This window comes from Rhizoctonia solani, chromosome 8 (genome assembly GCF_016906535.1).
Source record: "Rhizoctonia solani chromosome 8, complete sequence".
NCBI lineage: Eukaryota > Fungi > Basidiomycota > Agaricomycetes > Cantharellales > Ceratobasidiaceae > Rhizoctonia > Rhizoctonia solani.
This window is the reverse complement of record NC_057377.1, coordinates 1,201,878-1,228,785: the sequence shown is the minus strand read 5'-3', so window position 1 is coordinate 1,228,785 and position 26,908 is coordinate 1,201,878. Positions and strand designations below refer to the sequence as shown.

The 26,908-nt window shown below is 48.3% G+C and overlaps 7 protein-coding genes across 7 annotated transcripts; 3 read left to right on the top strand and 4 right to left on the bottom strand.

Moving 5' to 3' along the window:
• Nucleotides 1–1,422: 1,422 nt before the first annotated feature.
• Nucleotides 1,423–5,754, bottom strand: RhiXN_09833 (UvrD-helicase domain protein; the record flags this gene model as incomplete). The annotated part of the gene is made up of 20 exons (XM_043329649.1): nt 1,423–1,922; nt 1,989–2,107; nt 2,177–2,280; nt 2,363–2,444; nt 2,481–2,540; nt 2,614–2,665; nt 2,724–2,790; nt 2,844–2,925; nt 2,978–3,540; nt 3,700–3,864; nt 3,966–4,168; nt 4,241–4,347; nt 4,401–4,554; nt 4,606–4,635; nt 4,686–4,706; nt 4,763–4,857; nt 4,912–5,238; nt 5,289–5,357; nt 5,406–5,649; nt 5,706–5,754. The coding sequence occupies 20 exons, from the start codon at nt 5,752–5,754 to the stop codon at nt 1,423–1,425; spliced, it is 3,093 nt and encodes a 1,030-aa protein (XP_043182483.1).
• A 494-nt stretch (nt 5,755–6,248) lies between these two features.
• On the top strand, nt 6,249–7,282 carry RhiXN_09832 (feruloyl esterase B; the record flags this gene model as incomplete). The annotated part of the gene is made up of 9 exons (XM_043329648.1): nt 6,249–6,385; nt 6,438–6,598; nt 6,656–6,669; nt 6,726–6,740; nt 6,791–6,814; nt 6,864–6,918; nt 6,975–6,984; nt 7,036–7,081; nt 7,142–7,282. The coding sequence occupies 9 exons, from the start codon at nt 6,249–6,251 to the stop codon at nt 7,280–7,282; spliced, it is 603 nt and encodes a 200-aa protein (XP_043182482.1).
• Nucleotides 7,283–7,339: 57 nt separating this feature from the next.
• On the top strand, nt 7,340–8,664 carry RhiXN_09831 (feruloyl esterase B; the record flags this gene model as incomplete). The annotated part of the gene is made up of 7 exons (XM_043329647.1): nt 7,340–7,379; nt 7,431–7,452; nt 7,508–7,658; nt 7,714–7,939; nt 7,993–8,035; nt 8,090–8,248; nt 8,301–8,664. 7 exons carry the CDS (start codon nt 7,340–7,342, stop codon nt 8,662–8,664), a joined length of 1,005 nt encoding a protein of 334 aa, XP_043182481.1.
• A 712-nt stretch (nt 8,665–9,376) lies between these two features.
• Nucleotides 9,377–13,584, top strand: RhiXN_09830 (RNA-dependent RNA polymerase; the record flags this gene model as incomplete). The annotated part of the gene is made up of 19 exons (XM_043329646.1): nt 9,377–9,406; nt 9,461–9,637; nt 9,688–9,739; nt 9,788–9,802; nt 9,852–9,992; nt 10,043–10,170; nt 10,230–10,423; nt 10,471–10,587; nt 10,634–10,970; nt 11,020–11,119; nt 11,170–11,374; nt 11,431–11,950; nt 12,005–12,050; nt 12,104–12,207; nt 12,259–12,300; nt 12,352–12,467; nt 12,518–12,784; nt 12,839–12,926; nt 12,982–13,584. The coding sequence occupies 19 exons, from the start codon at nt 9,377–9,379 to the stop codon at nt 13,582–13,584; spliced, it is 3,282 nt and encodes a 1,093-aa protein (XP_043182480.1).
• Nucleotides 13,585–14,023: 439 nt separating this feature from the next.
• Nucleotides 14,024–17,325, bottom strand: RhiXN_09829 (RasGEF domain-containing protein; the record flags this gene model as incomplete). The annotated part of the gene is made up of 7 exons (XM_043329645.1): nt 14,024–14,712; nt 14,761–14,974; nt 15,042–15,893; nt 15,950–16,106; nt 16,155–16,819; nt 16,884–17,076; nt 17,153–17,325. The coding sequence occupies 7 exons, from the start codon at nt 17,323–17,325 to the stop codon at nt 14,024–14,026; spliced, it is 2,943 nt and encodes a 980-aa protein (XP_043182479.1).
• Nucleotides 17,326–17,599: 274 nt separating this feature from the next.
• On the bottom strand, nt 17,600–20,376 carry RhiXN_09828 (uncharacterized protein; the record flags this gene model as incomplete). Its single annotated transcript, XM_043329644.1, has 4 exons — nt 17,600–18,651; nt 18,710–19,691; nt 19,753–19,923; nt 19,981–20,376. 4 exons carry the CDS (start codon nt 20,374–20,376, stop codon nt 17,600–17,602), a joined length of 2,601 nt encoding a protein of 866 aa, XP_043182478.1.
• A 1,207-nt stretch (nt 20,377–21,583) lies between these two features.
• Nucleotides 21,584–26,800, bottom strand: RhiXN_09827 (WSC domain protein; the record flags this gene model as incomplete). The annotated part of the gene is made up of 22 exons (XM_043329643.1): nt 21,584–21,650; nt 21,710–21,934; nt 21,989–22,062; nt 22,114–22,221; nt 22,281–22,452; nt 22,505–22,625; nt 22,676–22,738; nt 22,797–22,812; nt 22,865–22,932; nt 23,001–23,019; nt 23,080–23,179; nt 25,210–25,434; nt 25,498–25,571; nt 25,627–25,734; nt 25,789–25,960; nt 26,018–26,138; nt 26,191–26,253; nt 26,315–26,330; nt 26,381–26,448; nt 26,509–26,527; nt 26,596–26,648; nt 26,713–26,800. 22 exons carry the CDS (start codon nt 26,798–26,800, stop codon nt 21,584–21,586), a joined length of 2,040 nt encoding a protein of 679 aa, XP_043182477.1.
• Nucleotides 26,801–26,908: the final 108 nt, after the last annotated feature.

Here is a 26,908-nt window from a genome sequence, read left to right as displayed (position 1 = left end):
GGCGATTTAGAGAATCGTGGACCTCGCTCTCGATTTCGACCAAGTGAGTTGGTATCTCTCATTATTGTATTGATTTCAAAGGGGTAGATGTGCTTATGGGTGTTATTTCAAGTGGCCGATGTGGCTCGCGTACGAATTCTATTCTCGAACAAGGCGTGCGGTCGGATGTTATTGGGCGAATGAGAACGGCGCACGTTTGTTGTGGGCCAAATGAGCTCCACAAGTGCTCATCGTGTGTCCTTGGGACATTTGTCGTGACTTACCTCAAGAGCTAAGACTCGGGCAAGCATGTGGGGAGCGAGGCGTATCAGCTGATCTCTGCCGTCGAATTCTTAGGTCTCAAGCTTGATCACGGTATGCATTACATAGTACAGGACTAAGCAAACCTGGGTATTCTTGAGCTAGAACTGGGCGGAAGGCGGTCTAATGGCATATGTCCTATGATGCCATACCATGCGTCGAGGTGCTGGGCACTTTGGGTTATCGTTGAGTTATCGGTTCTGCACCCTGGGATGCGATAGGTCAAGTTCTTCAATCGGGTCACCATCGGAACAAATTGGCGTCTCTATATGCATCATGTGAGTGTGCTATCGAATGGGCGGTTGTCTTCGAGATGAAGAGTCGCTGATAGGAACTGGAAGGTGTTATCCTGAGGACGTGGGTGGATGCTTCTGAGGCTGGGAATCACGTAGGCAAATGGCACTGCGTCCCCGGTATTTGGACTTGGTACAGGCGAATCTATTCTGGGCATACGTATGTACGCCCTGTGTATGAGAAATTAGAGAACTCCTAACTGTATTATTATGAGATTCACGAGCCTAGGACTAGAAATCGTCACTCAGTTTCTCGACCACCCCAAAGTTAAGGAACTTCGTCTAGTGATTGAGGTATGAATGTGCCGTAAATTCAATGCGTATAGGCTATCTATTTCAACGACATTCAAGCTACACATTGATGGTAGTAGCTTTTGCTCAAGATACCCCCATGCGCTCGTCGCGAGCCAGACCGACATGATCTAGACTATGTTCCAGACACTTGAGCAACTTGCCGCTCGGCGCTTTATGAGAAAGACTAGTCGAGTCTCGAGTCCACATCCACGAGGTAGGCCGATCGTACGTTCCGGCGTAATTTGGGGTAGCTTTTATGGGATTGGATTTACGACCCGAATAAAGATTTCCCTCTTTTGATACGAACCAGAACTGACTGGGTTTGAGTATCCTGAGTGTGCGTGTATCTGAGACCTGTCTAAATTAGTCCAAAATGGTACATGGCTGATCAGATCAAATAAAGTCGATCCGAGAGTAACGATATGTGTAAATTATTTTCGAGCGAATAGTTTAGTATACATAAGTAAATGCACAATGTATATATGCACAGCCTCTGATAAGGCAAGAATCGATCACAGCTCTGTGCGCCTCAATATCACGTATCGTTCCCGGATTTTACCCCCTTCTCGACCTGGCGAAACTTTTGCGCTGACAGTGCGCCACCAGCGAAATGCCCCATTCCCAACCGCCTCTTAGCCCCAGCCACGGCCGAGGCAGCATTTGGGGTTGCGCCGTTCGCGATAAAAGTTGGCGGCCGAAACGCCGAATTGGCTGGCTTGGGGGGCGCGACCGCCACTTTCGAAGTGCTGGTGCCTATCGTGGAGCTTGAGAGAGGTTTAGCCTGAGCACTAACCTGTTTTGACGAGTGCGAAGCAGTTGGTCCTCGACTCAGATAAGCAAGTCCGCTTGCGCTCTTCGGTTTGATGGTTTGCCCCGAGTTCGTTGAGGAACTCAGCCTGGGAGTACCCGTAGCACCATCACCAACATTCATTCGCACCTTCTTTGAGCCAGCTGTAGTTACCTGGTCAAATGATCGAACAGATGCAAGTGAAAAGGTAGTGAATCCCTCGTGTGAAGCGGCAATCGAAGATGGTCCTAGAAGAGAAGTAGGGCGCAGTCTTAGTCACGATATCCGTTGGCAACTAAACGAGGATTACTCACTTGCAGCCCTGCTAGCATTCCCAGATTCATTAGCCGTGTATTTCCAAGAGGGGTTCGAGGCTTCGTCTATATCGACTGGCTCATCGCGTTCGTGATCCCGCAGCCGTGGTACACGACGGCTATAGGTCACAGATCCAGACCATGGTAAGCGTCGATACAATTGAGTTCTACTAGTTGCACATGCTTACAATTCTCGAAGACCTTTTTGGATAACTTCGTTCGATGGGACCGCTCGTGAAAGGATCTTGCCGAACACTACAAGCTCATCTTTGGTCAACAGCGGAAGATTGCGCTGGAAGAGTGTCTTGAGTGGAGCGGCAAGCGCTCAAATTAGCTCGCGATAGATAAGTAACCACAATTCTAGATGGACGTACTAGATCTTGTTGAATTATACATGTTACAAATTCGGACAAAGTCGTCTTTCGGGTTTCCCCTGGATTGACCGACGTCACAAAACTGGGGTTGGCATCAGCACAGGGGAATATCACGAACCTCCAACCATTCTGGAGCTCGAGTGGGTAAGGTACAGCAATGCTTGTGCTCGGGTACATGCTACATAGAGCAATCGTCTGTATGAACCACTGCAAATTAGGATAACTGTGTGGTAAAATAACCCCATACGGACCGTTCCTCTTCTACATCTTCTGCTCTGTAAAACGGATAGGTTCCACCTTCCACTTCAAGGGGATTGTTATCAGACAAATATCAGGATGCTAAGGCGCGAATTAGTCTTACCTGCAGGAACAATTACAACTGGCCATTCGAGGCCTTTGGCAGCATGGCAAGTGGTTATGGTAACTTTCTGAGGATAAATTAATTCTCTTACAACACATGAGGATGGTAGTAAAAGCTTACGCCTTTGCTTTCCTCTTCCTTGGTCTCGCTGTCAGTTGATAATAAAGAGGCTTGAAGGAACGCTCTGAGCGGGGTTTGTTGGCTGATGATAAAATGAGTCAAGATGATCGACCACGCGTGCAATCCAAACTCACTTGTCTCGTCGTGGCTGTAGTAGCTTCTTGGTGGGAACATCTCCATCGATAAGTTTTTCCGAAGAGATTTCCTCATCATCAGTGCCAGTCAAGTCCAGAACATCGTCGTCCAGTGGTTCTGGCTGTTGTGGTTGAGGCAGAGTGGAGTTGGGCCTCGAGGCGCTTCGCCAACTTGACAACGTTGCCTGCTTCATGGTTATTGTATCTCGTCCCTGTGATCCCGATGACCGGGCCAAAAGTTTTCCGGCTTGCTTTTGAGGGTTTGTAGCGGCAAGTCCTTTCGTACTGCCGGGTTTGCTGCTGCTCATGGTTTCCAAAGTGGTACTACCAGCAGCCAATTCCTCACTTTCTGAGGGATACGCGCCCACATCGTGCTCCAAATAGTCACCTTCATCTTCAGAATTCAAAACCTCCGGTTCTGGGAGTTCAACTCCGGCAGCAAAGTTGATTAACTCCTGTACGTTTTCCCAGCGTGTTTCCCAGTCCGGTTGGGTGCGCTGAAGATGTGCCTCATACCCAATATCATCAACTGTGCGTCTGATGAGGTCCGCGGCAAGGACGCCCTGTGGGTTTGAAACATGAGAATATGGGAATTGGGATCGAAGGATAACCAAAATTGATGAGCGTAAGCGTCACAGACAGGTAATATGTCGAATCGATAATAATTAAACATCGTGGGATGCTTAGTATACAATAGACAGTAGCAAAAGTGACGCACATACCTCTGATGCCCATTTCCTTAATTGTCTGATGAGGCGTACTAACTCTGATACTTTTCGTTTGATAGGTGGTTTAATGTCAGGGGCCATGCCATCGCAAATTCGCTCTATTACGTTGAATGCGCTGGTCTTTTCAGACGATGCCCGAGAAACGATTTCAGCAACAGACTGTGGCCCATGTTGGCATGATACGAGGCAGTATTTTATGACAAGACAAACGCAAGGCACTTAGTGGGGCGACAGATCAATAGCGGTGGATTACCCCATACCTTTTCCCCAACTCCGCGTTTCGGCACGTTTACGGCTCTCACAAATGCTGGAGTAAACGCCGGATTATCGGCTAACTGTAAATAGACCAACAAGTCCTTCACCTCTGCGCGTTCAAAGAACTTGTGGCCTCCTAACACTCGACTCGGAACACTTTCCTGTTGAAGTGCGGATTCGATCACCCGGGATAGGGCATTAAAACGTACTAGAAATAGTAAAGGTGAAAAAGATCGGGTGAGGCAAGACAAAAGAACATGCGCATCATATTCAGACGTACGTAGAACAGCACAGTCACCGTACCCAATCATTCCCCCAGAGCTTGCAACCACTCTTCTCAACTCCCGCGCGAGAAAGCTTGCTTCTTCAGTAGCTGATCCAAATTCCCTGAGCAAGGGAGTTGGCCCATGAGCATGGGATGTAAATAATGATTTTTGAACGCGTTGCTTGTCTGAAATTTATGATGAAATAGATTGTGTGCAGAAGCAAGTAAGAACAACGTGCCTTGAGAAACTATAGCAAGGGAGCTGGAAACAATCGATCCTGTAGAACGGTAGTTTTCCTCCAAATAAATTGTGTTTGTTCCGGGAAAATCTAAACAAGGTGCGTCAGCATAAATAGTACTATTTCTGGAAATATAACTACCTTTGCGCATCCGAGACAAATTGGTCACATCTGGATGTGGAATTAGAATCGTTCAAGAATTGAGGATGCTTGAATCGCACCAGCAGAGCGCCACCCATAAACTTTAGTCCCGTAAAGTCAGAAAATAAACATCATTAAATGGAATCTGAGACCTCACTAGACTGATCTGGGTCACCGACCACACTGACGCATCGACCACATGCATCAGCGAGAACTCTCATAAGTTCGTACTGCATAGTATTCGTGTCCTGACTGTTATGATAGTGTGAAGTGGTGTCAATAAAGATGTACCACTTGATTACTCACAATTCATCAACTAAAACATGGCGCAACTTTGCAATAGCCCTTGGTGCCGCTTTCAGCACCTTCAGACCCATAACCAAAAGGTCATCGAAATCTAGTGCATTAGCTGCACGCAGTACGGCGTCGTATTCTTCGTATATGAGTGCAACTGCAGCCTGAATCTTGTCTTGTGTCGAGACCGAAGAAGCTATGCGAAGCATTTCCTGCGGTGTTTGGCCGGTGGCTTTGGCTTTAGATATCATAGAGCGCACGATTGGCTCTTTGAGATCCAATCCAATTGACTCGATCTCGGAGGTGTGTTTCTGTAGTAAAGTAGATATGGTCTTCTTGCTAGGTGGGGGCTATTATGCTTTGGAAATAGTAATTGTAGCGGTGCTCACCTTTCATCGCTATCGCAAATCGAGAAATTAGTAGCTAGCCCAATTGCCGTACCGTACTTTCGAAGATAACTAATTATAATTTTAGACTCTCATATAGATTTAACCAGCCGTACTTACTTGGCACATATGGCATGGAAGGTGCCAATCACCAATCGGGAGGTCTCGCTAGGACCAACTAAACGAGTGAGCCGAACGCGCATCTCTGCTGCGGCCTTATTGGTGAATGTTACGGCACATATGGAAGGTGCTGGGATTTCATGACCTATGATCAAGTTTGCAACGCGACAAGTGAGAACTCGCGTCTTGCCGCTGCCTGGACCAGCCAGGATCTGTAAGGCACCGGCCGGGGTAGAGGTAACCGCTGGAGCACCGAATAAGAATAAAAATATCAGATTTTTCATACCATAGATGACCTACCGCGATACTGAGCTTCGTTAAGATTCTGTAAATAGCTCGGAGTGGCCATCAAGTGATGGTTGTCGCGTCAATAAAGCACAAAAAGTCACGTGTGAGCGCAATTCCGCGCAAAGTCATGTGAGGATTACCCCGCTTTCTCGATCAAAGACGGGTAAAGGTTCAACCGGTCCTAGTACCCATTTGGTTGTGGAATTTGCCTAGAAGTGACATCTCGCGCGGTACTATCTCTTCTTTGTGTTTATATTTGGTCGTTGCATAGGAAGGTATACCTTCCACCTGTGAGTTGGAGTGAGTTGGACGTGAAATTCTGAGTCACATGTGTTCATTTCCCATCCAATTACATTCCGTGCCTGCTCCGATTCGACAGCGGATCCACCTTGGACTATTTCTTATACTTTCCCACCCTGCGTGTCGGGAATACCGCTGATATTTCTTGGTGAGCTAAACTAATCACATGCTCAAGACCGTTGCACTCGGATTCACCATAAATGAGCAACGACCGTAGACTACTCTTCACCCAATCCCCCAAAAACACTCTCAGCCATGGACACACTCGCTAAGTGGATATCCGTATCTACAATACTACTATATGGCGCATCCGCAAAGCCATTAGATTGTACTGCTCTGTTCAAAGACTCCCAGGCTCTTATAAAAGGACTCAAACCATATGCGTCCGAAGTGTATGTGCAACTCGTTTCCGACGTGTGACAATTCGGGCTCATGATCTCATAGCCACCCCGCAAACGTAACATTCGTCCCAGTGGGGGATATAGCATACCCTCAACCAGTGCCTGATCTCCCAGAGTTTTGTCGATTCGGTGCGGAATACAATACGTCCACTACGTCCAAATTTCGCTTTGAAGTGTGGCTACCCGACCCCGAGCTCTGGAATGGTGAGTTGAAAAGGTCACAGAAAATGCCTCGGCTAAACCATTGACTTCTGTATCTAGGTCGCTTCGCATTTGTAAGCTATGTGTTCTCTGTAAACTATACACTGGCTGACTACGAGCGGGAGTACAGATTGGTAATGGTGGGGTAAGAAGATACTGTTCCTTCTCTGAATCAAATCGTTAATGTGGGCTTAGGATGCTGGCGGTGTCAATTATGCCGTATGTACAGCAAAGAGGTTTGAATTAATTGAAGACTAACAACGAGTAGGACATGGCAATTCCTATGACAAAATACGGATTTGCGGTAGCGAGCACGAATACTGGTACGTGTCCTAGTTATAGTGGATAAGCTATTGCCTTTTCTGATTCAATAATTCAGGGCACAATGGGTAAAGAAAGTTCTCAGAAACTGTTTGCGAAAGTTAACGCTGGTGTTCCAGGACTTCAGGCGACGGGACGTTTGCCATTTCTAATCCCGAATCACAGGTAATGTCTTAGTGGAACTGCTAATCGGTGTATTGTAACCAACTCTATCCGTGCATATAGATCGATTTCGGGCATCGCGCTGTGCATCTCAGTACCGTATTTGCGAAGACGGTTGCAAAGTCGTACTACGGAAAGAGCTCTAAGTATAATTACTGGATTGGATGCTCTAGCGGAGGAAAGCAAGGCAAGGTTTTTGATTAACTAGATAACCCATGTCACTAATTATAGTTAAATTATTAAGGTGTAAAATCGGCCCAAATGTATCCTGAAGATTTTGATGGAGTTGTTGCAGGTGCACGTAAGTACGAATATCCGTCGTGTTTTGCATTGTCTGAATTATGGACTATAGCTGCTCAATGGTGGCCTCACCTGTAGGTTATTATTTCAGCCTAGATTTTGTAGTGGATGTTGATATCCTTCCAATAGCAATGGCTTCACTGTGCATGTCAATCTGTTGAATGCCAATGCTACCACGCCAGGGGCAGTGATACCTCCACCATTCTTTGCGACACTCAATAAAGTAATACTTGATCAATGCGACAAGCTTGATGGGGTTGCTGACGGGATTATAACCAACGTAAGTTTCATTTGCCTTGGCTTTGTTTCACTCCTTGAATACGTCAATCGTGTAGCCTAGGTTGTGTAAACCTGACCTTAGCCGCGTCGCATGTGGATCAGCCAATCTCTCTTCATATATAAACCAGACCAACTGTCTATCACAGTCTCAGCTCGTAACACTCAAAGCGATTTATACCAACTGGACATCGAGCGACGGAGAGTTCTTGTTTCCAACGTTTGAGCCTGGAAGCGAGTTTGGGTGGCCTGGCACAATTACTGGTATCCCGTATGGACCTGCTCGTAAGATAGCTTTCTACACGGTGATGTTCTACAACACACTGACACCCAATCAGCCGACTTTTTCTCTTACCAAGTGCTGAACAAGACTTCTGTCCAGTAAGTTACTGTGGGGTTTTCGCTCGCAGGTTCTTATTATAATTATTCGCCCAGGACCTTGCAAATCAATCAAACCGAACTCGAAAGACTTACAAAGATAGGAGACGTAACTGATCCAGGCCAAACCACTGCCATCGATCCTAACTTGAGGCCTTTCTTTGGACGTGGGGGAAAATTGATGCAGTACCATGGATTCGCTGACCCTCTCATTCCGTGAGTTAGCATAACCCCAATTTATTACTCGCGCTTAAACATCTTTGGTTAGGTCCGGGAGCTCACTCTGGTACTATGAACATGTACGAAGCTTCTTCAAGAACGAAGATTTAAGCAACAGGTATCGGCTGTTCATGCTTCCAGGAGTTGGCCATTGCTCCGGAGGCCCAGGCGCAGATTCATTTGGCGGGCCTGGCCAACGCAGCAAATCTCAAGGCGGCTCCGGCCAGTCTCTATCGTTCACTCCCCAGTATGATATGATCCTGGCTACGATGGACTGGGTAGAGAAGGGTGTAGCTCCAAAATCACTTGTTGCGGTAAAATACAACAATGGCAATAGTGCACAAGGGGCTGCATTCACCCGCCTTCTCTGTCCCTATCCTCAGGCAAGGAGCTATTTTTGTCATGAATCGTAGAATACTGATGTGTTTCTATAGGAGGCAATCTACCAAGGCGGCGACGCGAAGGCAGCCAGTAGCTACTCTTGTGGTCTGCCCTAAAGGCACCTCGAAGCTCTAAGCGAATGAGGTTTTATCTCATACTGCATATGTATATAACAGATTCGTGGAGTCAGAAAACAGTTTGGATTTCCGATGGGAAATGGGATGGATTATTTATCAGCGTCGTGGTAATGAAGTACTACTTGCCTTCAAACCTCGGGAAGGTCAAATTACGGAGTTGCTCGCATGACGCCACAGACGTATCTAAAGCTCAGTTGATTTGTCATTATTATACTCCGGAAATCTCTTTGGTGCTACCGGGAGTGAAGCCGAGTGATCTATATATTCACGACCGGAGTTCTTGGTCTGGGCTCCCAGGCTCTTGATGGAGTGGGCCTTTATATCGCATTATGGGTGATATCGCGTCCTGTCGGTGCGCATATGCATACATTATTGATGATAATCTGGACTATGCAAAACAATAGCGTAATATTCGACCACCACTATAGAGCTGAATGAAAGTCACGTGCTCTGCGGTTCTTCTTGTCTCGCCAACGCGCGGTCAACGTGCTTACTTCGAATTCATTGACTGTCGCTGTACACGTGCGCAAGGCATACACCCTTGGCCTTGGACTACAGGCAGGCTCCCCGGCTCTCGGTCCTTGTAACGGTAGACGACGCCTGTACTATGCCGAATAGTCTCTCGGACCTGCTGAAGGTGAGGGTTGACATGAAGACATGCTAATGAATCAAAATAATCTGTTGCGAATAGCGCTCTCAAGAGACGTCGAAGGCGCGCTCTCAGCGGGGGTTAAAGAGGATTACTCGCCCTTTAAGCCAGCAATTCATCCGACCCACGTTGGCCAGTAGGATTCAAAGTGCGAAAACTGAGCCTAAAACCCCAAAGCGGTTCAAATTATCACAGGAACAACCTTGGATACAAAGTGATGTGCGTCCCGCCCTGTTGACGCATTTGATGTTCTTATAACCTTGTCAAAGCTCCTGAGCGCTATCGAATATATCAGTCAAGGCAAAGATCTTGATACCAGTGGTTAGTAGGACTGACTGAAATATTCAACATACTAATGGCGTAAAGCAGTTTTCACTCCCATAGGTTAGTGCATAACTCGATCGCTATTCTAGTCTGTAAGCTCGCGAAATAGAGTCATGCGGGCCTCAAATTAAGCATATCGAGAAAACTCCTAAGTTAGGAAATACACTATTGAACGACGAGTCTCGGTTTGAAGAACCCGAAGATATTGTGATGACATCACTGGCCGATGAACAACTCGATCAACTTGAAGGTATTATTTCGGGAACATGTTGTCTTACATCTAATTTGTTTTATTTGAAGCAGATTCGAAGATTAGTTTTACGAATCATGATTGGAACCTGCCCAAGAATATGCACAAAGTTGCCCACTCGCCCTCGCACCAGAAAGTCTTTGATAGTCTGGGTTTGCCTTGGGCTGTGCAATGGGAGGTAATTATGAAAAGCCAAACTATGGGAAATTTTGTACTGAAAACAAGTCCAACTTATAGGTGGCAAGGCTGGTTGGTGCCCATCCCGAACTATCCTGGGATGACGTGCCACTGGAAGCTTTGGAGAAACTGTGCGGTTCGTCCTCGGAGTCTGCTCCTCGTGTTGCCGAAGTTCTATTTGGGAAACACCCCTACTATAAAGTAATCAATGCCCGAGAAAGAACAATCCACCCTCTAGGCAGTGCCTCGCCTTGGTGAGATATCAGACAGGATTTGGCTACTAAGCTTGACCTCGAAGTAGGGCCGAGTACGACCATGAGGATATGTTGTTACGTATCAACTCGGTAGAAAGGCTTGGGTGCGAAGGCACATATTTTGGAGGTAAAATAGACCAAGTTCTAAGGCTATCGGTACATACGTAAGTGATAACTTTGAACAAAGGATCCAATTTAATTTGGACGTAGCTCAGGAAAATTCGAGTTCCAGCTCCAACCTCCCGTGGTGTCGACTTCATGCCGCTTCAGACGTTACCTTGGGTCGCGTCGCCTTATTGAAGTTCGATTCTCTGAGAAGGAGCCGCGTTTGAAACCCCAGGCACTGCGGGAATATATGGTTGAGAATGCGTTGGTAATAAATGGAAGAGTTTTCCGCGCATTTTACGCCCGAAGAACCATCGTTTACCTTGTGGAGACGAATGAAGCGTTGGATCGACAAGAGGACGAACTAGTAGGAGACCAGTTTCGACTCTCGTTAAGAGATTTCATAGAGTGGCATAACCCACTTTACGCTAACCCGTATCAGGTATATTGAGTTTGATTGCGTTTTATCTGCGCTGACCTATCTGACTTAGACTCTGAATAAATGGTCGTCTCGATTTGCACTAGGATTCTCAACGTCTCGGCCAGGTCTTATGTTTGCACCAAATGAGATATATTATCTCCCCGAAACTGGTAGGACACCGTGTTCGCCTAGGCTATTTTAACTCAGCTTTCTCTACAAGTTGCGCCCGGAAAGTCCTCGAATAGTGCAATTATGACGGATGGGGCTGGCTTTATTAATGCTGCTGCAATGAACCAGCTCACCGCCCAGATGAAATGGTCGACCGCTCCGGTGAGCGTTCAAGCTCGGTTTGGTGGATCAAAAGGACTCTTTATTCTCCATCCGAACGATCGTTTACTTGATAACCCACCGCGGATTTACATTCGGTATGTATGCATATATCTTGGTCGTTGATGACTAATGTTATGGACTTACTCTCTAGCCCGAGTCAAGTTAAAGTAAAGTTGCATCCGGATCCTCGACGATGGTGCGCTTCACATCGTGTCCTCGATGTACTTACACGTAATACAATGGCGGTGGGCACCCAAGTCACAGATCAGGTTATCATAAATCTGTCCCATAACGGAGTCCCCACGACAATATTGGACTCAATGACTCGCACTTATATTGAATCGGCTTCTCTTATCCCATACGTGAAAGAGGGCCGATTCTTGCAGCTTTGGGAAACGATTTTTACGAGATCGAAAGTTCAGGAGCTCATACTTAAAGGATTGACTCCAGAATCGATGGCTCGTGCCCAAGGCTTCAAGTCCATAGAGAAGGGGCAAGATTTGCTTGATGCAAAATTTACTTACCAACCAGACCCATATTCTGGCCACCCTCCAAGTTTCGAAACTCAGGCTTTGGGACTTCTGCAGTCAGGATTTGATCTGAAATTCACGCCGTTGTTCAATCGGATTGAATCGATCCAGAAAATGATCCTTTTTGGAATGGATGGGAAGGTGAGCGTCTCTTAAGTTTGACTCGATATCATAGGCCCAATTCAGGTTCATTAGTGCCATTTGCACATACCCAATAGTGCACAAGGATTCATCATACCTGGTAAGGTTAGCTTACGTAGGTGCTATGCCAACTCGTGCTTAACGGCCTCGTAGACCCCTTGGGGATTCTAGATGTTGGAGAGGTTTTTTGCGGATTTGGCAGACCAGTTCGAGATAATTCAGGCACCGACATATCGACAGTCTTAGGGCCTGTTCTTGTATGTGATTTAGTCAGTTAGCTTCATATTATGCCTCTGATGTTTCAACAGGTCTCGCGAAATCCCTGCATATTACCATCTGACATGCGCAAAGTAAGCACCAAAGGTATATGTGGGGAGATTCGAGCTTACTCCTGCTCACAGGTCATAGCAGTCGAATGTCCCGAGCTCTGGGCGGCAGGGTACACGGATGTTATTGTTTTCTCTGTGAAAGGGGAGCGCTCGCTTGCCAGTATGCTAGCAGGTGGTGACTATGATGGGTGAGTTGGCCCATGCACGAATTTAGCAAAAATCCAATTATTCGTTTCAGAGATACAGCTATCTTGATTTGGGAAGAAGCTCTCGTTAATCAATTCACAAATTCAGCCACCCATTTTGCTGATGTCGATGTGTCCGACCATTTTGTCTCAAACCCGAAGCGCATGGAAGAAATACCTCCAGATGACTTTCGTTCAGTACTCAACGCACTGCTCGCACCATTGATGCCCAACCAGGTTGGTATGTATGGGAATTGGCATATGACCGCAGCAAAGGTACTCGGACTTGACGATCCAGAGACTGTTCGGCTCGGCAACGTGTAAAGACCGTTTTATTGGTGTGCTATAGTAAACTGACTAACTTCCGACTACAGGTTCACGACGTGTTTGGATGGAGTCAAAACCGGGCTCACAATTCTTCCTCAATTTCTTCAAAAAGATTCAAGAAAGTGGAACAACGTTGTAAGTTGGGATAATTGTAGGGTACCTTTGCTTCAGTTACGATCCGTATGAACAGGACCCTCGGATCGTTTCTAAACTATCAGTGATCGAAGATCTGAAGCAGGCGCTCGACGTGTATCGCCAGAAGTGCGAGAACGAAATAGTTGCGCTCCGGCCCTATAGACGATACGACCCCGATCTTCTGGAGCCTTACAACCGCGAGCGCGAGTTGTGTACGAGAATCCCAGAACTGAGTCGAGAGCTTGACCAGATCGTTGCGTTTGTTAACAAGATGAAGGAAGAGTTCGACAAGGGAGAGTTTTCAATCGGTAAACGACACGGTCCAGCAAGTTTTGATAGAAAAACAGAGCCAGGGAAGAAATACAGTCGAAGACAAAGACAGGAGTCCGAGTGGGCCGCATCCGAGGCATACAATACAGGTTTACCCAAAGGACTCCTTCATATTCGAGATGAGATGGTCCCTCGCATCGCAGCGTCTTACGCCTACTCACAAGACCAAGATTGTTCTCCTGGATTTGCATTTGCAGTCGCGTGGTCCCAATTGTGCAAGATCAAGGCTGAGAAGAAGGGCCCCATCACAGCAATGGATCCTCAATTTGGTTCCTTAATGTGTATTTCTAAGCGAACAAGGCAACAGCTGGATCTGATTGCCCAATAACTGCAATGAACAATTTTGTACAATTATAATCTAACGAACTAATAGACAATGTACAATACATCACGAACAACAGTATTATGTCAGAAAGATATGAATAGATGCATGTAATGAAACAACAAGTAGTAGATAATACACGCCCCCAAGGGTATACGTATGTTACCTGCTTCTAGCCGTACAGACGTAGTATACTGTCTTTAAACAACTCATGCACGGGTATAATAATATTATGTGCATGAGGCCAGGAATTTGGTTCATCCTTCTCGACCTTGCACTCCTCTCAGTGACTCGTTAGACAATAGGTTCCCAGAAATACCGTCTCTCTCCACCTTCCACATCAGACCTAACTTCCGGCACCACGCTATGTTCGTCCACTCTCACCCTTCACTTCCACTACAGGTCATATGAAATCGATCCTCACACTCCCCGGGGCCGCTCCTAGTCAGAAACCCGCAGCGGCCATGTTCTCCTTATCCACTGCACCACTGGTCCTACCACCGGTCTCGTCATCGTACAATCTTAGACTCCGGTCGTAAGTCCAATCAGTTCCGAGCGTCAGTATCGCCGCACGAGACAGCTGCTCTTCTACCCATGCTACACCACCGGCAGAGGCAATGAGGGTCACCGATGAGGACGACGAGGAAGAAGGCGAGGACGGGTGGGGGTAAGGCGAGGATGTGGATCCCTGAGGTTCGCTCTGGCTCGAGACGGTATACGGATGACCCTGGAACTTGAGCATAGCGTGGATAATCTCCGCTTGCTTATGGCGTTTCGCAAAGTTGATGAGTTTGGTTTGTGAGCCGAGAGTGGAAGTAGTCGGAGACGAAGGTGCGATGGAGAGCGTCGGGGTCGGGGGTTCTGAAGGTAGTCGGCGGGACTGAGAAGGTGAGGCGTTGGAGTTAAACTTGAGAGGGGGAGGTACGGCGTTCAAGGAGAGTGGAGAAGGAGATCCGATGCTCATTCGTGAAGATTTAGACCGCGCCTGTGTCTGGGTGGGTGTAACTGGTTCGCTATGACCCCCGTCTGTGGCCCATCCGTCTTCATCCCTGGGGCTCCTGTCTGCCGGGACGGGGAAAGGTAAGTGGTCCTTGAATTGATCGGCGGCGTGCACTATAGCCGTTAGATACATCCCTACGAGACTAGTTAGCACAAGATAAGGAATGTGATAAACCCACTCACCAATAAACGGAACTGCGAACTTGACGTTTGAATAGAAGATCTTCAGCTGCGCGAACCCTCCAGCTGGACTAGTTAACAGCACTAGATCTTCAAGTCTTTGTGCACGCGCAGAAGGGACTAGGTGCCATGTATGCGGAAGACGGGAGATGTCAGAAGAAGAGAGACCGGCAGCGATAGCAGCAAGAGATGAAATATTATTCAAAAGGCGGCATTTCTAAAAAAAAAAAGTACGCATTAGCATTGGGCATCGCTGTCACGTCGCGTCGTGCCAAAGTGCACACCTCGGCAACACGAATCCAAGTCCCCACGGCCTCGGCACGTCTAACTGAGGTCCCCAGGCTCAAGACGCTCCACTTGACCCAGCCGGCCAATCGATCGGATGTCACGCAAAAGTTACGCAAATCGTTTACGGTTGCGTTGCTATCTTCAGTTGAACTGCTAGTTTTGTGCCATTCGAGCACCTGTTTCCGCTTGATGCGCATGTACAGCCCGGATTCGAGCAGCGTCAGGTGGTGAGCGAGTGCGGTCGGATCGATGTCGTTCACAGCCGAGGGCAAATGCTTTGAACCGTGTGCGTGCGAACTGTGTCCATGTGAGCTGTGTCCATGTGAACTATGCCCATGCGAACTGTGCGAACGTTCGGAAAGAGCTGTATAGGCTAAATCGGCCTGCCTCGATTCAGATCGAGGGTAGCTCGCACTGGCATGCCTCTGAGACCTAGCCCTGCCCAAACCAGACCCCAGTTCTCCCTGCTGTTTCTGCTGCTTTGTCACGGCAGAAGGGAGCGAGGTCATCGATGTGCTCAACATTAATGGACTACTAGGTCGTAAGCCCTCGTCATTGTTGAGAATCGGGCTCGCGGCTCGGCTGATTGGACTGTTGAATCCTAATCTCGGACTGGTTGATCGCTGAATGGGACTCGTAAACCCACGAGATGGACTGGTAGACTCTGTTCTTATATGAAGACTTTCGGAGCGGATAGCAGGGCTTGTGGGAGAAAGTAAACCCGAAAATGATTGAGAGTGGGCGCGGGTGCCGTTTGGTGAGGAAGAAAGTGTAGGGAACGGGCGCTGTTTCTCCGATCTGCGTCTCCGACGTTGGGGCGTTGGAGATCGCGGAGCCGGAGGTGCGATCTACACATGTGGAATCGGTACGTGCCCAGATGGGGGGTGAACATCCATAAACTCACTAGTTGTTCAATAGTCCTGAGGTGGCGACGTGCTTCCGAAGCCAAGCTCTCCGGTTTGGTCACAAACTGTAGGAACTCGCGCATTCGAGGGATAAGATCAGGGTCATCCTGGCACAAGCGAGGAAGATCCAACCACGCTCCGAGTACATCCAAAACCCTATAAATCGGTTACTAACTTGCGCAGGGGGATCATTGATAAACTTACCTGGCCTGAGTCGGCCGTAACTTGTTTTCTTTCCAATCCAAAAACTGGCTCTCGTCAAGTTCGCGTGGAGGCTCGAGCGAATACTGGTCCGTGATCAGTTCAAAGAGCTGCTGGGAAGTGGTAAAGGCCTCGTATGTGAACAACACATCACGTCTCAACATGATTTCCTGGTTCCGGCTGGGAGCCTCACACGTCAAACGCTCAACGATAGCCTCAAGAGTGCCAGCTCGCACACTCCCATCGGAATCCAAGACAATCTCGCCGGTCGCAGGCAAATGAACGGGCTTGAGATACCACGGCCTTGCGTCCAACCGTCTGATCTGTTCCACAGGATTTGGCTCGCGAGGGGACCCGAACATGCTCACACGGGTGCGACGAATAGAGACCGAAGGCCGACGCGGACGACCGACCGACTCGGAGTCCGAACGTACTCCATCGCGCGACTTGGAACGAGAACGCAGCTTGAACGCACGGACTCGCGAGGGAACAAAGGATGTTGGAGGCGAAGCAGCCGCAAACTGGACTCCAGGTGATTTTTCGCCCGATGTTGTTGGCGTATACGTAGGGACGGGCACATCCTCGTCCAAAGACACTCTGGGCGTACCATTCGATCCCATTTTGCTCGAATCCATGTCCCGAGGCCTGGTCGCCGCCCTCGAGGGCCGCTGGGTAACGAACGTCCACGTCAGAATGAACGATGAGCAGAGCAAATTACGAAATGAAGCTCACCCGTTGCTTGGGGATATTCGCCCACTCGTCTCCCAGAGCGTCAGATTCGTTGGAATCGGGTGAAGAGTACCCCTCGAGATGGTTGGTGGCCGTAGCCCGGATCGTCGTTATCGCACGGTAAGCACCGAGTCGAAGTTGCTGGGCGATCGGTTCCAATACACCCACCGTCTCGTCGTCAATGGGCCGCACATACCTATTCGCACACCCAATTGTATATACCCACCCCATCACTACTCTTTAATTCATAAACATCAAGTGATTTAATTTACCTAAACGGTATCCATCCTTTCCCGCCTTCAACATCCACTACGCCCGCCCAGCCACTCGGTTCCACCCGTCGCACGGCCACAAGTCTTCCCGGTTGGACATCCAACTGCGTCTCGTCTTGGGCACAGTATCGGTGTATGACCAGCGCAAAGAACCCATCTTTGCTCGTCATCATGGTTGCACGCCAGCAGTTGGATAAACCAGGCTATTATAGATCTGGTACTGACCGATGTCGATATATAATATCACATGCACAGCCGCCATGTCTTGCACAGCGCGCAATTGGGAGTACGGAATCGAGATAGATATACCAAATTACTACATGCAACCGAAAAAATACAGTAACACACAGTATAGCACACACACACTGACACACAAAATTCGTAAACAAGTCGTCAAAGCCTCGTACATGTTATTTTCGGGAACCTCCGTCAACGCATGCTCGTCTCTTATTCGTGCTCAGGCTCTTCCCCGATTCCAATGTCGCTTCCTCCTCGGCTCATCCGACCCGCGCTGAACAATGTACTCGCGGTGCTGCCACTCGTGCTGCCCGTCCGTCTTCGGACTCGCGTTCCCCGAGGTGGCGGCTCGGTGAATCCCCCACCTTTGCCTTTGGCCATCTCGGCGCTCAAATGCTTCTCCTTCTCCGCCAAGGCAGCCATTCGATTCTCAATCTCGCGCGATTCATAATCCATGGAATGAGGCGAGTGGCCCTCGTCGCTCAAGAGCTCAAGATGCTCGGCGAGCAGCTCACCAGTTGGGACCCGTTTCGAGATGGGCTGCTTCGGGGCCGAGTTGGGACGTTTGACCCATCCGACCATTCCGCCCAACGATGGCGTGTTCGAATTGCTTCTGGAAATCGGCTCGCCGAGTGCTTGTCCAGCGGCAGCAAAGCTCGTCGCGCTCGGCGTATGGATGTTCGGCGTCCGCTCGATTCCCATGAGCCTCATCTCGGCGTTTAGCCGTTCACGCTCGACCCGATCATCCTCGTCTTCTTGGTTATCGAGCTTGCGCCCGCCGACAATAACATGGGGTTCTTCCTCCTTGACCGAGGGGGTCTTTCCGAGCGTCAGTGGCTTGAGACCTGTGGTCCGAACGTCGTCGACGGGGGTCGAGGGCCCCTTGGGGCCAAAGGGATTCAGGCGACTCCAGTCCATTGAAATTCCTCGCTTTTCGCGCTTCCCCATGGGAGTGGCAGGGCTATCCGGGCCAGGCGCACCATGGACCGATGTGTCGGTCGCAATCTTCAGTGATGGTCGGGTAGAGATCACTGGCGGTGCAGAGCCGGAAATTGAGAGCGATGCAGCGCGTTGGAAGAGGCTCTTGCGCGGAGCAGGGGTCGGAGCAGGAGCAGGGGGCTTCTGTTCGCTGGGCTTACGATAATCGACAGCCAAGATGTGCTCAAACCCTTCTTGAGCAATGATGCGGTCGATAATCTTGGAGGCATAGAGCGTCAACCCCTTGTTTTCGTCCTTGAGGGTCTTGATTTCGGACTTGAGAGCTACAATGTCAAGTCACATTAGTCAAACACAACTAGACCCAGTAAGATATCAACACACCTTCGAGTTCGGACCTCATCGCTTTGAGCCCCTCGTCCTCCTTTGGCGCTTCAGGCTCTTTCACCTCCCCGGGTTGACCCATATCATCCTCCAGACGAATTTCAGCTCGCCCAAGCTCGGCGGCAAGATCCAGACCAGGGCCCGCGACAGGCAAATCGGCCAAAGTCTCAGCGGCCAACGTCTCAGCGGTGCGGCGCGTGCTCTTGGCACTCTTGACACTCCGGACAGGAGATGTAGGGCGATTGGGTCTGGATGCTCTCGAGTGCGTGCGCACGCGGGGAGGTGGCGACTGTCCAGGAGAAAGCAAACCAGAACTTTTGCTTCCATCTTCTTCAGGCTCTTCTTTCAACTCGGGCTCGGGTTGCTGCTCTTCGTTGGAATGAGTAGGGGACGCGGGCCTTGACTCGGCACGGGCCATAATGTTCATTTGGCCGCTAAGAGTCTTTTCTCGCAACAAGGTGGTGTATGCCTCGTTTTCCTCCTGCAGCGTCAGGTTGAGACGTTCGAGATCCCCGAGTTGGTTTTGGAGCATCCTGACAGTCTCGCCGAGACTACCATGCGACGTAGTCAGGGTGGAAAGTTCCAATCGGAGCGCAGTCATCTCTGGAGGCTCTGTGGCATCTCGATCAATGCTACTGCGAAGTCGCTGGTGAAAGTGCCTCTTGCGTGTAGGAACAACGGGCGAATCCACAACTGGAGTTCCAGGCTCAGGGATGGCCTCAGGCTCAGCCTCGATAGCAGCAGCGGCGGCAGCAGCCTCATCTTTGAGCTCCTGTTCTTCCTCTTCACGAAGTCGTTCTTTCCACTCTCGCTGTTGATCTGTCAGAGATTGAATCCTGGACTTCAAGTGTGTCGTGTTATCGTAAAAAGCCTGTCGCTCCGATTCGAACTGCGCAGCCTGCTCAGTCAAGCGACGTGTGCACTCGCGATTTTCTTTTTCAAGTTCACGTAGTTGGATACGAAGTTTGTCAATGACAGTTGTCTGGGGGATACATGTCAATATATAGCAAATATGAAACGTAATAGATGAAAATGCCACGCACCTTTTTGGCAATTTCTTTTTCAAGGGCGGCTCTTTCGGCCTCCCAACGCTCTTGGTCAGCATAGAGTTCAGACAGCCGGGCCTCTCCTTGAATCATATTCACGTCCAAAGCGGCAATACGAGACTCGAGCTGCGAAATAGCTTCATCTCTGCTTGCAAGGCGCATCATTAACTAGATAAATTATAGTTAGCCAGGTCTGAAACGGCTCGATACGCTGAATCAACTAACATCTTCTTTTTCTTCTACTTCCCTCCTGAGCGCACCCTCCAGAGCTTCGCTTTGGCCTAAAATCTCGCCACTTTCCGAAAGTTCTGCAAACGGAATCGGACTATTTGTTCCGCCAGCGCGTTTTCCTCCGCTGGTACTCCGACCAGGAGGCAAAGGACGCGATGAGGAAAGAGGACTTGGACGAGCCATACCAGAGGCAGACTGTTCGAGTCCTCGTCCGCCCAAGCTAACAGGACGTTCAATCATACTGAGACTGGATCGCGGGCGGGGAGCGGATAGACCGAGGCTGGATCTGGCAGTCGGTTGCTCAGCTACTGGGCCTCCAAAACTGGTCCTCGAGCGACTGCTGGATGAGGTGGAGGACGGAGTGCCCGGAAGTCGGCGCATATGCGACATGGTACGTGTGCGGGGAGGGGGAGCTGCCATACTCATTATAAAGATCTATATATGGGGCGGTAACAGTGGCAGTGAATGGTCGTGAATATGAGCGAATCTTATTAGCTGAGGCAACGCCTAGAGTAGTCCTAGAGAGAGAAGGAAAACACAAGAAGCGGGTATGAGACGTATCGGTTGGTCGTTAGGTTGAGCAGTTACGGCCGCAGTATCCGCGATATTCTTATCTCGCGTTCTGTGCTAAATATCGGGCAGGCTGTCTGCTAACAAATCGTGGTGGTCGTGGACACGTCGAAGATGAGGTCTGTGCTGGCAAGAAAGTACGTGACTTACTTCTTCAAGCGAGAAACGCCATCCCCAGTGGTACACGTGACCTCATTAGCGCTTGGCGCACCGCTATTCTGACCAAAAATGGACGTAAAGGGGTGATCCTGTGAAATTGCGATCCGGAGTAACAACGTGGTTGCACGATGCTGTTGCCATGTCCTATGAACAAAGTTTAAACGCGTAACTCAACCGAACATATTGATTGTAGGCGTCACATGTTCGCTGCCATTTCAAGAACACGCATTCCAGTCAAAATCGAAATGAGCATTTATCTCAACATATTCAAGTTATCCCGTTCTATGCAAGCCTCTTCCTCCCTTCACCGTGGGCTCATCATTTTGGTCAATTTCCCCTGTTTCACCTTACGTATTAGCCTATGATCGTAAACCGAAAGTGCCCAAATTTGGCCCATCAGTGCACTAAGACGAACTCGGGTGCTATACAGCTACAGTAGTCTGATATGATAGTGCTGGGGGCGCGTGCCACTGAATAGCTGGGACTCTTGACTCTCGTGCAAAATGTTTATGCCATGTAATAATACTTGTACTCGTTCCATTAACACTTCGAACACTTCGACTCGTGATTGTACCAATCTAGCATATCACATGGGTCCCTATTTAGGGTATCACGCCAAATGAGGTACATATCATCTGGACCTCCGGCGCCTAATAGCACACCCCTTCAGATATTTGGCGTACACCCTCTGACCCGAGGTCCCTGACTCAGCGGCCAAGACCTTCTGATATAGTGTATAGCCAACGCCGGGATCTCACTACATATACTATATCCATTGTTTGAGCCTCGGACTGATACAATGAAAGGCCCATATACCAACATAAAAGAAACTTTGTGTCTGACGGTTCAAAAGAAACCTAACGACATATTAGACTGGACAGCTGGAGTCACTGTACAGAGTGGCATCTCCTGGACCAGCCTGGATCGGGTTGCATCTAACACCAATCCGTAGCTTCAGCGTTTGTTCTACATGATGACAGGCGCATACACTCACCCAGGAAGCTTAGCCAGCTTGCCATCCACAGCCTCAGTCAGCTCAGGAGCTGCCTTGCATGCCTTCCCCACAACGTCGTCCTGGAGCTTAAACGCCTTGCATGCTTCGATGATGCCGTTGATGGTGTCGTCGTTGGGGTTGTTGCAGGTGTCGATAGCCTTCTGGAGGACTGATGTCTCCCACCCGTTCTGGAAGTCTCCGTGCCAGGAGTATCCAGTAGGGTCGCTAATGAAAGAATGTTAGGGCAAAAGGGGTTGAAATGATAACATCTTGACATACCCGGTAGCCCAGACAAATGGCCAACCGTCGGCGGCAGTCCAACGAGAAGCAAACGCGTGAATGTCCCAAGTAACCTGCGTGCGATCAGCCACCCATATACATTACTATGACTTGCAAGTACACACCTCGTAAAACAAATGAATGAGAGGGACGGGGTGTGTACTGGGGCATTTTCCGTTATCCAAACGATCTAGGTATGCCGTGTGGGACATGTGATCCGCCGAATCTACATTCTGCAGGCACGAGCGTCAACTTCAACAAGAAGCAAAATATATATTTTTCATATAAATACCTTTCCATCCCAACAAGAAGGCATGTGAAGCCTGGCCTGGAAACCTGCCTCGCAGTCGGTAGTGGGAAATCCATATCCTTCGTATCCTGGTAAACCAGCACTGTAACGCAAGCATGCCCACTTCGTGGCACGTTCCCGTAGCTCTTCCTGAGAGCCGGTCTCCGTAGCAAATCTATGAAACAACAGTTAGTGGTAGGCTCGAAGTCGTACACATAAGCACATACTTCTTAGAGCGCGAGCGAGGGTTTCCGCTAATCATTTTGAAGCCCTCGGGGAAGGCTTTCAGACCAGGCCCGCCGTAAAAGACGTCGGCATCCCCACGGTTTAAGTAGTATACAAGGAGACCTGAATATATCGTTGAAAAACATGGCAACGAAAAGGCCCATAATACGAACCTCCGTTTCCTACTGGCTCAAAGAGCTTTGTCTTTGGGTCGCGGAAGTAAAGCTTGGGGAACCCTACAAAGCATAAAACTCGGTTAAATCTATACGAAATCTCCCGAAGCATTATACTTACAGTAGTTTGACAAGTCCTGGTCGATTTATTAGCCTTTCGATTATCGCTCAAAGAGGTCAGACGCCCACCTGGGTAACCTTACACGACGTGCAAGATGAAGCACGGAGAGACGAGTATGTGGCATTTGAGCGGAAGTCTGAGAAGAGCATAGTATTGAGCACTGTTCTTCCAATTCTATGTGGGAGGGGTATTCAACCGGCATACTTTTAGCACCATGTACGGTCTAAAATCCATGCGGGTTAGATTTTAAGTGTGAGAGCTCAGATTTATTGATGGGGCTTACATGGACGTGATTGGAGGGCTTTTGACCGGGAGAAATAATAGGATCAATGCGTTCTAGAGCCTGTTTAGCTTGGCGGCATATATTCCAGTCTGCGGCAGGACTAACCATGAATAATAGGGTCAGTACACGGCAGCCTAAAAAAGGCGCTGGCGCCGCTAATGAGAGCAAAGGTACTGAGAGCAACGGAGGAAAAAATACGCATGGTTAGAGAAAACTGGCAATTCTGAGTAGTTTTGAGCCCATTCTGTGTGGTTTTATACTATCTCTTCTTTCTACTGTTCCCATCGAGTATGGAACTGAGACTGAAGGCGTTACGGCGATCCCGGCATCAATTGATTCCCCGGTCAAGAATGACTATCGGTTAGCCGCCTAAGTTCGCTTAATTCAGGAGCTTTGTGACATGGCTAGATCATCCTGATTAGTTCACCATATTACCATGGACACCTGTTGCTCCATTAGTATCCCTATTGTACTCGGTTACTGTTCAGACAAGCTGGTTGGAAAGCTGCACCTCCATTGCAGGTCGGAGGGAATGCGTGAGGTCTGCTCATCGTATCTCTTGGTCGGAATGCGTGATATTATGTTCGATAATCCAGTTCGCATTATAACGTGTGAGCAAGCATCGCGCTGGCAAGAAATGGTTCGAGTTCGAAGCCTGACTTCAGAATCCACAAGCAGAAGCTATCATGATCAGCTATTTTGCCTAAATTCCCACTCAACCTACTGTACAAAAGCGGCGTATACATGCGTGTACCAAGGCTTCGTTACTGCGATGCATCACCGTATATTTGGTGGAGTGAGATATGAAGAGACAATTCGGATATATAGATACCTGTAGATGTTCTGTAGCATCGCATCGTAGAAAATAGTGATATACATATGTATTCTATAGCAGACGTCTATATCTAAAGACGACTATTTTCTGTAGTGCATTTGTAGAAGAGAATCAAACTCATCATTGTAACAAGCCAGGGGCGCTAGTTTTTGATTTGAGCACATATCCGTTGAACAAAAGTCCTCTCCACTTGTACTCTGCCCGCATTCATACAGCTCTGAAGTATAAATACCAGAAGAAAAACAGTTTTCTATGGTAGATATCTGTGGATCAATTATCTGTGAACCAAACGCTTTCTCTCATGACAACCTTCAATCGCTTCTAATTTTGGATCAAATCTTCTATGAAAGCACCCATAAAATGAGTAAGTTATACTCCTGATCATTAGTGACGTATAGCTAGGATGAATTTCAAACTCCGGAGCGCATATAGTTCCAAATTCGGACTCAATATATGTTTGATCTGCAAATTCAGGACGCAAATCGCTAAATCCTCCAAAATTCAGTGTATTCATCCCTTTTTTCTTCTTTCTTTGAGATGGATTGTATCTTGTGGCTATATCAAAATGTCAACTTTTCAAAAAGAAAAAAGGTGCTAGATTAACGTTTAAAAAATTGGTCAATGACATGGTGGACCCCAAAAGTGCGGATTTTCTGAACGTGAAAAATCGCGCGTTATATGCGGAGTGTTGGCAAAATCCGACCAGTTTTTCCATGAATCCGCATCCTCAACTCACCCTGTGTGTCGTCGAGGTGCGGATTCTGCTATTTTAGGTGCGGATGTCTGGCAAAATCTGGACGTCATGTGCATTTTCCGCACTTTTGGGGTTCACCGTGTTGACCGGGTCTCAAGTGACCTATATGCATATGGTTCAGAATTAGGGCATCGTGATGAACAGATGGTCTCGATAGCATGAGGATATCTGCAGACACCTATAGCTAGTATATTTGGGCATGTGGCATATGACATTGCACGATTGTCGCTGTTCGTGTGCTATGTGAGGGAGGAGGGAAGGGGGTTGTTTTAACGCAGGTTACACCAGATTTGTGCGGATATATTGATTAGCTCGAGCTGATCATATTGTGTCTACACCAGTAGCGCGTTTCAACCTGAAGAGCCAGTACGAAGTGGAATTATAACACTAAAACCCCCAAAGAATGGCCCAGTATCTTAAAACGGACAGCTTTCATCAGAGTATAGAGTGGCATCTCCAGGACCAGGCTGTATCGGATTACAGCTATCAAATATATATATAGTTAATAACCCGATACTCGGAGCAAGGCGTATATGCTCACCCAGGGAGCTTAGTCAGTTGTCCGCCAATTGTTTCAGTCAACTCGGGAACCGCCTTGCACGTCTTCGATACCGCATCATCCTGAAGCACTAATGCTTTGCATGCCTCGATTACACCACTCCCAGTGTCGTCGTTGGGGTTGTTGCAGGTATCGATAGCAGTTTGCAAAACCTGGGTATCCCATCCATTCTGAAAGTCGCCGTGCCAGGAGTATCCGGTAGCATCACTAAGTAAACATACTTCAGGACAAGGAACAAAGAAAGGTGTAGTGGGTTAATAATAGACATACCCGGTGGACCAGACGAAAGGCCAACCATCGGCCTCAGTCCAGCGGTCGGCAAAATCATGAACGTCCCAAGTAACCTACGACCGCATATAAGCTAGGATCTCGTCAGAGTAAGCCGTTTACTACAATTACCTCATAGAATAGATGAATAAACGGAACAGGGTGGGTGCTTGGACATCTGCCATTGTCCAAACGATCTAGGTATGCCACATGAGACACGTGGTCAGGTGAGTCCACGTTCTACACACAAAATACCTTTAGCAAAGCGAAGAGTTTTCGTGAAAGTTAACACACCTTGCCATCCCAACAAGAAGGCAAGTGGAGCCTCGCTTGAAATCCAGCTTCACAATCGGTGGTAGGGAAGCCATATCCCTCGTAGCCAGTTTGTCCGCCGGTATAGCGCAAGCATGCCCATTTTGTAGCACGCTCACGCAGCTCGTCTTGAGAACCAGTTTCTGCAGCAAACCTAGCTCAGTAAATTAGTATTAGACTATTGGGCCATACTTGTATCAGACGGTCTTACTTTTTGGAACGCGAGCGAGGGTTGCCGCTTATCATCTTGAGTCCCTCTGGGAAGGCTTTCAGGCCAGGTCCACCATTTGCCACATCACCGTCCCCACGTTGCAAATAATATACGAGCAAGCCTTTGCTTAACGGATGAGAGAAGGTAGGTGTGGTAGAGAATGTGGTGCGGACCTCCGTTTCCAACAGGCTCGAACAACTTGGTCTTGGGGTCACGGAAATACAATTTGGGATACCCTGAGTATCGTGTGTATTCTCTGTATCATCCGCATACACAAGGTGGGGCTAATATACTTACAGTAATTAGATAAATCCTATTTGACCGGTCAGTTTTTATTGAAGTATGTATTGGCAGAACACTCACCTGAGTAACCTTGCAATTAGTGCAAGATGAAGCACGAAGGGTCGAGTATGTAGAGTTCGAAGCGAAATCTATCGGACGTCAGTACAAGCGCCAAAATATGATCGACTTCAATGAATGTAACCACGTACTCTTAGCACCATGGACCGTCTAAAAAAACGTCGGAACGATGACTTTAGCCTCAGAGCTTGGGGACTTAGGCTTGCCGCATTACTTACATGGACATGATTCGACGGTTTTCGACCAGGAGAAATTATGGGGTCAATGCGTGCTGAATAAAAGTTGAGCTTGATTTATAGAAGCATTAAACAGTAGCGGGAACGATCTGAACAAACCTTGGATAATAGGCTCAGTACTGCATGGCAACCTAAAGAAGGCATTGGCGCTTCCAAGAAGAGCAAGAGCAAAAGAAAGGGTACGCATATCTAGATGGCTCTTATCCTGTGGGTTTCTTCAAAGTCTTTAAACTTCCACACGTAATTATAATACTCCCCTGTGGTGCTGTGCTTTCATTCGTTATATAGCCAAATC